General features: G+C 36.4%; 1 protein-coding gene across 10 annotated transcripts in view; it reads right to left on the minus strand.

Annotated features, from left to right (window-relative positions):
- ZMYM6 (zinc finger MYM-type containing 6) overlaps positions 1-12158 on the minus strand; it is a 91321-nt gene that overhangs the window by 67286 nt on the left and 11877 nt on the right. For all 10 annotated transcript variants that reach the window (XM_057499986.1, XM_057499985.1, XM_057499984.1 and 7 more), the window contains 3 exons: positions 9510-9660; positions 8979-9094; positions 7904-8179 (listed from right to left, as the gene is read on the minus strand). In XM_057499986.1, the coding sequence (XP_057355969.1) occupies positions 7904-8179; positions 8979-9094; positions 9510-9660 (543 nt within the window). The remainder of the gene's footprint in view (positions 1-7903; positions 8180-8978; positions 9095-9509; positions 9661-12158) is intronic.

The raw sequence follows: 12158 nt of genomic DNA on the forward strand, positions 1-12158 counted from the left end.
AAAGGGGAACCCTCCTACACTGCTGGTGGGAATGTAAGTTAGTTCAACCATTGTGGAAAGCAGTATGGAGGTACATCAAAATGCTCAAAACAGACTTACCATTTGACCCAGGAATTGCACTCCTAGGAATTTACCCTAAGAACGCAGCAATCAAGTTTGAGAAAGACAGATGCACCCCTATGTTTATTGCAGCACTATTTACAATAGCCAATAATTGGAAGCAACCTAATGTCCATCGATAGATGAATGGATAAAGAAGATGTGGTACATATACACAATGGAATACTACTCAGCCATAAGAAAAGGGCAAATCCTACCATTTGCAGCAACATGGATGGAGCTGGAGGGTATTATGCTCAGTGAAACAAGCCAAGCGGAGAAAGAGAAATACCAAATGATTTCACTCATCTGTGGAATATAACAACAAAGGAAAAACTGAAGGAACAAAACAGCACCAGAATCACAGAACTCAAGAATGGACTAACAGGTACCAAAGGGAAAGGGACTGTGGAGGATGGGTGGGTAGGGAGGGATAAGGGTGGGGAGAAGAAGGGGGTATTAAGATTAGCATGCATGAGGGTGTGGGAGAAAGGGGAGGGCTGTACAACACAGAGAAGGCAAGTAGTGATTCTACAACATTTGCTATGCTGATGGACAGTGACTGTAAAGGAGTTTATAGGGGGGACCTGGTATAGGGGAGAGCCTAGTAAACATAATATTCATCATGTAAGTGTAGATTAATGATACCAAAAAAAAAAAAAAGGCAGTTCCTGTGTGGAGACCTCCAATGAGTCCTACACAAGGGTATAAAGGGCATATAAAAGTGTAGGCAAAGGGTCTGTTTGTGTTTATACAGAGGATCAAAGCCTAATTGGGCTATCCCAAAAATGAACTAAGATACGATATGAAAAAGAACTTCCAACATCAGCACTCTCTGGAAGACTCATGCCAGAAGAAGATCATCAAAAAACCCCAACGAAGATTCACACACTGCTACACCTGTAGATGCACTCATGCCACCAGTTTCTGGACTTGCCATGGGAATGAAGAAGGAGATATCTAAGCTGGCCTGTGCATACAGTAAAACAACAAATTTGACTGGATCTATACTGTTGGAACTCAAACAAGAATTAGGAGAAGTGCAAATTGTAGTGCTCCAAAATCTTACAACTACAGACTATTTACTGTTAAAAGAATATATAGGATGTGAACAGTCCCCAGGAATGGGTTGTTTTAATTTGTCTGATTTCTCTCAGACTGTTCAAGCTCAGTTGGACAATATCCACCATATCATAGATAAGTTTTCACAAATGCCTAAGGTGCCTAACTGGTTTTCTTGGTTTCACTGGAGATGGCTGGTAATTACAGGTATGCTTTGGTTATGTAACTATACTCCTATTATGTTAATGTGTGTGCGCAATTTAATTAGTAGTTTAAAACCTATACATGCTGAAGTTACTCTACAAGATGATATGTCAAAGAAATAATCAATCTTCCCATGTTTTCTTCCGCCTGCTACTTCTATAGCTTTTCTTCTTCCTTCTTAATTACAACCCTTAAATAGAATTCATGCCTCATATCAAATTTACCGAGTATCATAATTCTTCCAAGTGGTAAAGATACCTCAAGACAAATGCTGGGCATTGAAGCCACAGGGCATAAATATGCAAAGAAGTAAAAAGCTAACCTTTGCAAACAATAAGGCTTCTCTCTCACTTACCAACTTTACATTTCCCTGTATGGCCCCGGAAGATGACTGGTTAGCCAGAGACGGGTAAGATTCCTCAAGGGAGGAACAACCTAAGACAGGCACAGTCGCAGGGGGGCTATCAGGTGAGAAATTGGGGATCAACAGAGGTGAGGCTTAGAACCTCACCCCCCCTGTTCTGAGAGAAATCTTTGGCATACGTGGATGTTTTATTGCCCTTGTCTAGCTTGGATTAACACATAGTCTACAGGCACACACCTGATCATCTACATTTGCTCTCTTACAACACTAAACTATGTTTTCTACCTTTATCTTGTATCTACCTACCACTTCAGCATTTTATTAAAAATAATAATAATAAAGAGAGAAATGTGGTATCCACATATAAATCAAGTATAAAAATCAAATGAGTATTCATATTTGAACTGACTGTTTATAGTTCATAATGCATGAGCAAAACCAAAAGTTTCTGTGATGACTGCCCTTGTACTGTTCACCATGTTACTCACTATGTAAGAATTTGTTCTCCATGTAAGAACTTGTTCGTTATGCTTCAGAAGATTGGAGACTGATGAAAATTAGGCTTGGGGTGGATTAATGATTGTGCATTGAGTATTGACCCCCCTATACAGAATTTTATTGTTGTTAACAACCATTTGATCAATAAATATGAGATATGCCCTCAAAAAAAAAAAAAAAAAGAAATAAACTAGAGACACTTGCAAACATTTTAGTTTAAAAATAATAAAGCTCTTCAAAATTAAAAAAAAAAAAGATATATACAGAACATTCCACCAAAAGCAACAGGATACACATTTTTCTCAAGTGTACATGGAACATTTTCCAGAACATATCACATATTAGGCCATAAAAAGACCCTCAATAAATTCAAAAAGATTGAAATTGTATCAAGGAACTTCTCAGACCACAGTGGTTATGAAACTAGGAATGAGTTACACAAAGAAAACAAAAAGCCTCCAAACACATGGAGGCTAAACAACATGCTTCTAAATAATCAACGGACCAATGAACAAATTAAAACTGAAATCAAGTAATATACGGAGACAAATGAAAACAAAAATACAACAGTTCAATATTTCTGGAATGCCACAAAGGCCATTCTAAGAGGGAAGTACATAGCAATATAGGTCTACCTCAAGAAAGAAGAACAATCCCAAATGAACAGTCTAAAATCACAATTAGAAAAATTAGAAAAAGGACAAATGAAATGAAACCCAAAGTTAGTAGGAGGGACATTATAAAGATCAGAGAATAAATAAATAAAGAGCAATAAAAAAGAAAAAATTAATGAACCTAAGAGCTGGATTCTGTGAAAATAAATAACATAAACCCCTAGCCAGACTTATCAAGAAAAACAAGAGTACACAAATCAGAAATGAAGAAGGAATAGTTGCAACAGATACCACAGAAATACAAAGAATTATTAGAGAATACTATGAAAAATTACTTGCCAATAAATCTGACAACTTAGCAGAAATGGACAAATTCCTAGAAAAATGCAACCGACTCAAGAAGAAACAGAAAATCTGAAAAAACCAATTACCAGCAATGAAATTGAACTGTTAATCAAAAATCTCCCAACAAATAAAAGTCTGCAGCAGAACTATAACAAACATTTAAAGAAGAGCTAATATCCATCCTTCTCAAAGTATTCCAAAAAACAGAAGAGGAGGAAATACTTCCAAACTCATATTCCATGAGGCCAGCATCAAGCCAATACCAAAACCAGGAAAAGACACTACAAAAAAGGTAAAATTATAGACCAATATCCCTGATGAACACAGGTGAAAAAATCCTCTACAAAACATTAGGAAACCAAATTCAGAAACATATCAAAAGGATCATCCGTCATGACCAAATGGGATGTATTGCAGGGATGCAAGGATGGTATAATATTCATAAATCAATCAATAAATATACCACATTAACAAAAAGGCTGAAAACCACATGATCATCTCAACAGATGCTGAAAAAGTATTTGACAAAATTCTACATCCATTCATGATAAAAACTCAACAAAATGTGTATAGAGGGTACATACCTCAACATAATAAAGGCCATATATGACAAACCCACAGCTAACATCATATTGAATAGAGAAAAGATGAAAACTTTTCCTCTAAGATCAGAAGCAAGACAAGGAGATGTTTACCCTCACCACTTTTATTCAACATAGTACTGGCAGTCCCAGACAGAGCAACCAGACAAGAAAGAGATAAAAGGCATCCAAATTGGTAAGGAAGACTTTAAAGTCTCACTATTTTCAGATGACATGGTACTATACATAGAGAACCCTAAAGACTCCACCAAAAAAACTATTAGAACTAATAACTGGATCCAGCAAAGCTGCAGGACACAAAATTAATACACAGAAATCTGTTACATTCCTATATACTAACAACAAATTAACTGAAAGAGAAATCAGGAAAACAACTCCATTTGCAACTGCATCAACAAGAATAAAATAACTAGGAATAAACCTAACCAAGGAGGTAAAAGACCTATACTCTGAAAACTATAAGACACTCATGAGAGAAATTAAAGAAGACACAGATAAATGGAAATCTATCCCATGCTCATAGAACGGATGCATTAACATTGTCAAAATGGCCATCCTTCCCAAACCAACTTACAGATTCAATGCAATGTCTATCAAAATACCAACAACATTCTTCAGTGAGCTAAAAAGCAAATAGTTCTAAAATTCATATGGAACCACAAAAGACCCAGAATAGCCAAATCAATCCTGCAAAAGAACAAAGCTGCAGGGATTGGATTATGCTCCTTAACTTCAAGCTCTACTACAAAGCTACAGTAATCAAAACAATATGGTACTGGCACAAGAACAGACCGATAGATCAATGGAACAGAAAAGAGAACCCAGATATAAACCCCCAAAGATATGATCAATTAATATATGATAAAGGAGCCATGAATATACAATGGGGAAAAGACAGCCTCTTCAATAATGCTGGATTAATGCCTAACTCCATACACAAAAGTAAATTTGAAGTAGATCAAAGACCTGAATGTAAGACATGAAATCATAAAAATCTCAGAAGAAAATATAAGCAAAAATGTCTTTAACATAAGTATGAGCAATTTTTTTCTGGACACATTTCCTCAGGCAAGGAAAACAAAATAAAAAATGAACAAGTGGGACTACATCAAACTAAAAAGCTTTTGTATGGCAAAGGACACTATCAGCAGAACAAAAAGGCAACATACAGAATGGGAGAATATATTTGTAAACGATTTACCCAGTAAGGGGTTAACATCCAAAATATGTATAAAGTTCATACACTTCAACACCAAAAAAACAATCAACCCAATTAAAAAATGAGGCAGAGGACCTGAACAGACATTTCCCCAAAGAAGAAATATAGATAGCCAACAGGCACATGAAAAGATGCTCCACATCACTAATCATCAGGGAAATGCAAATTAAAATCACAATGAGATATCACCTCACACCAGTCGGAATGGCCACTATCCAAAAGACAGAAATAACAAGTGCTTGCAAGGATGTGGATAAAATGGAACCCTCCTACACTGTTGGTGGGAATATAAATTGCTGCAGCCACTGTGGAAAGCAATATGGAGGTTCCTCAAAAAACTAAAACTAAAAATACCAATTGACCTAGCAATTCCACTTCTAGTAATTTACCAAAAGAAAACAAAATCCCTGATCCAAAAGATATATGCACCCCTATGTTTATTGCTGCATTACCTATAATAGCCAAGATATGGAAGCAACCTAAGTGTCCATCAGTAGATGACTGGATAAAGATGTGGTGCATATATACAATGGAATATTATTCAGCCATAAGAAGAAAACAAATCCTGCAATTTGCAACAAAATGGATGGATCAAGAGGGTATTATGCTCAGTGAAATAAGTCAGGTGGAGAAAGACAAATACCATATGATTTCACTTATTTGTGGAATATAAAAACAAAGCAAAACCAAAGGAACAAAACAACAGTAGACTCATAGACACTGAGAAGGGAAGGGGTGGTTACCATGGGGGGTTTGGGGTGAGTGGGAGGGGAGAGTAAGGGGGATAAAGGGCCACATAAATTCTCAACTATAATGTAGGTTGGCCACAGGGATAGTAGTACAGCATGGAGAATACAGCCAATGATTCTGCAACATCTTTCTGTGTTGACAGATAGTAGACGTACTAGTGGGATTTAATAATATGGGTAACTGTTAAATCACTGTGTTGTACACTTGAAACTAAAATAAGACTATATCAATAAAAAAAATTTTTTTAATAATAAAATAATAAAAAGAAAAAGAAAAAAGAAATGATTCTTCTAAAATTCATATGGAACCACAAAAGACCTCAAATAGCCAAAGCAATCCTGAGAAGGAAGAATAAAGCAGGGAGAATTAGGGTCCCCAACTTCAAGCTCTACTACAAAGCCACAGTAATCAAGACAATTTGGTACTGGCACAACAACAGACCCATAGACCAATGGAACAGACTAGAGGGCCCTGATATAAACCCAACCATATATGGTCAATTAATACATATGATAAAGGAGCCATGGACATACAATGGGGAAATGACAGCCTCTTCAACAGCTGGTGTTGGCAAAACTGCAGAGCTACATGCAAGAGAATGAAACTGGATTATTGTTTAACCCCATACACAAAAGTAAACTCGAAATGGATTAAAGACTTGAATGTAAGTCATGAAACCATAAAACTCTTAGAAGAAAACATAGGCAAACATCTCCTGAATATAAGCATGAGCAACTTCTTCCTGAACCCATCTCCTCAAGAAAGGGAAACAAAAGCAAAAATGAACTCATGGGACTACATCAAATTAAAAAGGTTTTGTACAGCAAAGGACATCATCAACAAAACAAAAAGGCATCCTACAGTATGGGAGAATATATTTGTAAATGACATATCTGACAAGGGGTTAACATCCAAAATATATAAAGAACTTACACACCTCAACACCCATAAGCCAATAACACAATTAACAAATGGGCAGAGGATATAAAGAGACAGTTCTCCAAAGAAGAAATTCAGATGGCCAACAGACACATGAAAAGATGCTCCACATCCCTAATCATCAGGGAAATGCAAATTAAAACCACAATATCACCTCACACCAGTAAGCATATCCAGCATCAAAAAGACTAAGAACAACAAACGCTGATGAGAATGCGGAAAAAGGGGAACCCTCCTACACTGCTGGTGGGAATGTAAGCTAGTTCAACCAATGTGGAAAGCAATATGGAGGTTCCTCAAAAACTAAAAATAGAAATACCATTTGACCCAGGAATTCCACTCCTTGGAATATACCCAAAGAATACAACTTCTCAGATTCAAAAAGACATATGCACCCCTATGTTTATCACAGCACTTTTTATAATAGCCAAGATATGGAAGCAACCTAAGTGTCCATCTGTAGATGAATGAATAAAGAAGATGTGGTACATATACACAATGGAATACTATTCAGCCATAAGAAACAAATTCTACCATTTGCAACAACATGGATGGAGCTGGAGGACATTATGCTCAGTGAAATAAGCTAGGTGGAAAAAGACAAATGCCAAATGATTTCCCTCATTTGTGAAGTATAACAATGAAGCAAAACTGAAGTAACAAAATGGCAGCAGACTCAGAGACTCCAAGAAGGAACAAGTGGTTACCAAAGGGGAGGGGTGTGGGAGGGTGGGTGGGGAGGAAGGGAAAAGGGGACTGAGGGGTATTATGTTTAGTACACATGGTGTGAGAGGTCACGGGGAGAACAGTGTATCACAGAGAAGGGACATAGTGGATCTCTGGCAACTTGCTGCACTGATGGACAGTGACTGCATTGGGGTCTGGGTGGGGACTTGATAATATGGGTAAATGTAGTAACCACATTATTTTTTTATGTGAAACCTTCATAAGAGTGTATATCAATCATACCTTAATAAAAAATTTAAAAAAAAAAAAGAAAGGTAACTGAAACAACACACTAAGAACAGGCATATCTGCAGAAATTCTTTTTTTAAAGTTTTATGAAGGAGTGAAAATTGGTACATTCTAAAATGTAATACTGATTTATGTAAATAAATGCTACTTCTGTAATGTTAAAAAAAAAAAAAGAAAGAAATGATTCTATTGGGTAAGTTTATACCTAACCCCTTTCATGATCTCTCCTTACCTTGTAGAAAAGAAGTTCTGGTTTTGTGGCAAACAGATGGCTGCAGTGCTGACACGTGAGTTTAACAACTGTATGGGTTAAATTAGCCTTCTGGGATTGGGCAGCAAGAGACTGTAGACGGGCTGCAGCAGAGCCCCTGGTGCAGCTGGGGAAAGCAGCACAGGGGTTACCTCCTCCCACTGACACTGCTGACCCACAGGGTGGGCTTACAACCACCTGGCCCTGAGACAGGGGCACCACTGAAGAGTTTATTCCTTTTGGCTTGTTAAATACATTCTGAATGAACACAAAGAAGGCAAAGATTATATCAATTGAGAAACAATTTGGTAATTTTCATTTTCTCATTTTCCTAAGTTCCCCAACAACATTTCTTCAAAATTTCATAAAGTAGTTCACAAAAAGAGTTTAAATGGCATTCTTCGAGAGTAGAAGAACTGAGAAATGCAACATTAAAAGGTTGAGGACTGAAATTCAGGCTTTCCAGACAAACAGCTCTAGTGTGTGACTCTAGTAAATTAGAGCAGGGCTCTCCCTTACCCAATGACACCCCACCACCTGCACTCCCAGCACAAATCAGCCTCTGATGGCTATTAAGAACACAATGGCCACCAGTAGTCTCTTTCTCCCAGTGCCAGGGATACTACATTAGGCATCTTCCTACCCTGGAAGATCACTAACCTCTACTCTTTCCAGAGTGAGGCAAAAAATGGGACAAGGGGAGGCTTACAGTTCCATGCCAAGAGTCATTATGCCTGGCCCAGGATGAGAGGAAGAGACAGGTGAGCACATAACCACACACCTATCCAAACCATAATCCTAGCTTTCACCCTTTTGAAAGGGACAGAGAGCCAAGGGAAGATGTGGGAAGGAAGGGTAGTTTAGGTGAGGACTCTGAATAAGGAAGAAAGCACTGGGCTTATACATTTTGCAAAAATGACCGTTGGGGCCATAGGTGAACAGAACTTTTTTTAACTTAAATTTAATCTTTTATAAGTATGGACCTTCAGGAGTTAACATTTTTCACAGACCAATGTCCAAGAGAACTTCAGGGGTAAAATAAGACCATTGATCATACCTGGAAAGCCACCACACAACTGGGGCTGCAGAAGGTGTAAATAGTCCCACTGGACACGGCTAGGTGATACTGAGGAATCACTAAGGTTTTACAACTATGACATGAAACCTGGACACCTTGGTGAGAATAAATAAAAACCAATGCAGATGTTACACAGATGAAGAAAAAAGAATCCAGAAATGTATTAGGAGAATCAAAAAACAAAGTAATAAGCAAAACAAAAATCAAGAAACTTTAGGATAATCTGTAAAGTTAAATGTAACTAACTTCAATTAAGCCCTGTTTATACAAAAACTAACTTGCAACTTCTGTTTTTTTTCTCTTTCCACATATGACACTACAAAATGAATACCTCAACCAAGAAAGTCAATGAAAAAATATTTTCACTTAAAAATCAGTTCTTTGAAATGAAATCTATCTTGATCTTTATTTAACCATATTGATAAATATAGTTTATAACAAAATGAAAAAAAATCAGTTACATTCTTCAATAGCTACTAACTCTATAAATATATCAAATTTAAACATTACCTGAAGAACTAACCATCTTAACTCTGTAAGCAGATAAACAATTAACAGAGCAGAAAAGCTCAGTTTTTCCTGAGTCATTCGTAGTCTCAATCATTTCAGCTGAGGGCCTCAATGATTTCCCCAAGGCAAATGGAGGCATTTGGGCTGAATTCTGTTAAGAAAATAAAATAATGTTTAGATATCTAGTACATGCACACATTTGTACATGTTGTTTAAGAAAAGAAAAAAGAAAGGCTACCTACAACCACTGCCTTTGGTTGAGCATGACAATGAGGCCACACTAAATACAGACTTCTCCAAAGTTGGGATGTGGAAAAAAAGAGTTATTTCAGACAATAATAAAATGTAAACTAAAGAAAATTAGTAACTACTAAGATACATTAGCAATGACAAAACACGTTAAAAGTAATGAATTAGGTATAGTCATACTCTTCTCATCACAAATACCACAGAAGACCAGATATTCCATGAACCAAAGGGCCATACTCAGTACAGACTTGGACATCAGTCTAGGAGACACTCTATCATATTTAAAGTTATTTAACTAGTAAGACTCTTTAGCAGGAGGAGAATGACAATTTATGTGTATTAGGAGACCCCACAGAAATAACTATTTTTTTTCAAGCTTTTTCATAGTAAAATTGCCTATAAGTTTATTCATATTTTAAGAAAAATAATAATAATGGCTACCATTTATATAAAATACCAACATTTTTTAGTATTTACCATAAGCCAGGCCCCATCCTAAGCAAACTATATACACTGTACCATAGAATCCTCTTCACAGCATAGTGTGACACTTTTAAAAATTATGTTAAAAAAAAACACTTAAATTAACAGAGAAGTCGAAAATTAAACTTATTTCATCTGACTCCAAAGTTCCACACTCCTATACCAGTGTGACACTATACAGACACTGACACAATATAAGGTCTCCCAATTAAGAAATCACAAGGGGAAGTAAATGGTAGAAAAATATAAATTGTGAAGTCTCACTATACAACCTTCCTGGAAAAGAGAAACATCATTTACACAGTTGACAGAGTATAATACCAGAAACAAACTTAGGAATGGAACTGATTTTTGGATCATGTATATAAAAATAACATGGATTCTGGAATGTAAATTAGTTCAACCATTGTGGAAAGCAATATGGAGGGTCCTCAAAAAACTAAAAATAGAAATACCATTTGACCCAGGAATTCCACTCCTAGAAATTCACCCAAAGAAAACAGGATCACAGATTCAAAAAGACATATGCACCTCTATTTTTATCACGACACTATTTACAATAGCCAAGACATGGAAGCAACCTAAGTGTCCATCAGTAGATGAATGGATAAAGAAGATGTGGTACATATACACAATGGAATATTATTCATCCATAAGAAGAAAACAAATCCTACCATTTGCAACAACACGGATGGAGCTAGAGGGTATTATGCTCAGTGAAATAAGCAAGGCAGAGAAAGACAAGTACCAAATGATTTCACTCATCTGTGGAGTATAACAAAAAAGCAAAAACTGAAGGAACAAAATAGCAGCAGACTCACAGAATCCAAGAATGGACTAGCAGTTGCCAAAGGGAAAGGGGTTGGGGAGGGTGGGTGTGAAGGCAGGGAGAAGGGCATTAAAGGGTATTATGATTAGCACACATAATACAGAGGGTACGGCAGTAGAGCACAGGGAAGACAAGTAGTGACTCTATAGCATCTTACTATGCTGATGGACAGTGATTGTAATGGGGTATGTGGTGGGGACTTGATAATAGGGGGGAAGGTAGGTAACCACAATGTTGCTCATGTGAAACCTGAGCATAAGATTGTATATCAATGATACCTTAATAAAATTTTTAAAAAAGGAGAAATGGCAAAAAATAAAAAAATAAACAACATGGATTCTATTCCTATGAAAATAGTAACCAGGCTACCAAAAGTGGCAATTCCCAGGAAAGGGCTGGTTTTCAAAGATGAAATGTCCATTACCAACTGCTCAGAGGAATTAAAAATAAATGAAACTTTCTAACTAACTGAAAAAAATTTTTAGTTGTCACTTATACCTTTTCTTAAATTAAGGTATTCTTGATATACAGTCTTATGAAGGTTTCACATGAAAAACAATGTGGTTACTACATTCACCCATATTGAGTCCTATCACCATACCCCATTGCAGTCACTGTTCATCAGTGTAGTAAGGTGCCACAGATCCACTGTGTGGATCTAGCTCCATCCGTGTTGTTGCAAATGGTTGCCTTCTCTGTGCTACACTGTCTTCCCCCATTTATATCCTCTTAGAAACACTTATTAAAGACCCCCAAATCATTAGCAATAATTAAATCCACACAAATTGATATTATTTAGTAACCAATTATCATTACAATAAATAAAAATTAGCTTAAGTATTCTATCTAATAAGGTAATTAAGCAATGTTGCCAAAATAATTACAATTCATTCCAAAACACATTTAAAAATTATTTTCTAAAGGAAAAAGATATGTTTTAGATTCACTGATTTTATCATCTTTGATCACAGCTTATTTACAATAACAGGAGATTTTTTCACTCTCAGTCTATCACAAAATATGTCAGACTCATGAATTACATTTGTGAATTCTTGGCCATGAAGGAAACCTTAAAAAATTATCTAGTT

This window comes from Manis pentadactyla, chromosome 4, assembly GCF_030020395.1.
Source record: "Manis pentadactyla isolate mManPen7 chromosome 4, mManPen7.hap1, whole genome shotgun sequence".
NCBI lineage: Eukaryota > Metazoa > Chordata > Mammalia > Pholidota > Manidae > Manis > Manis pentadactyla.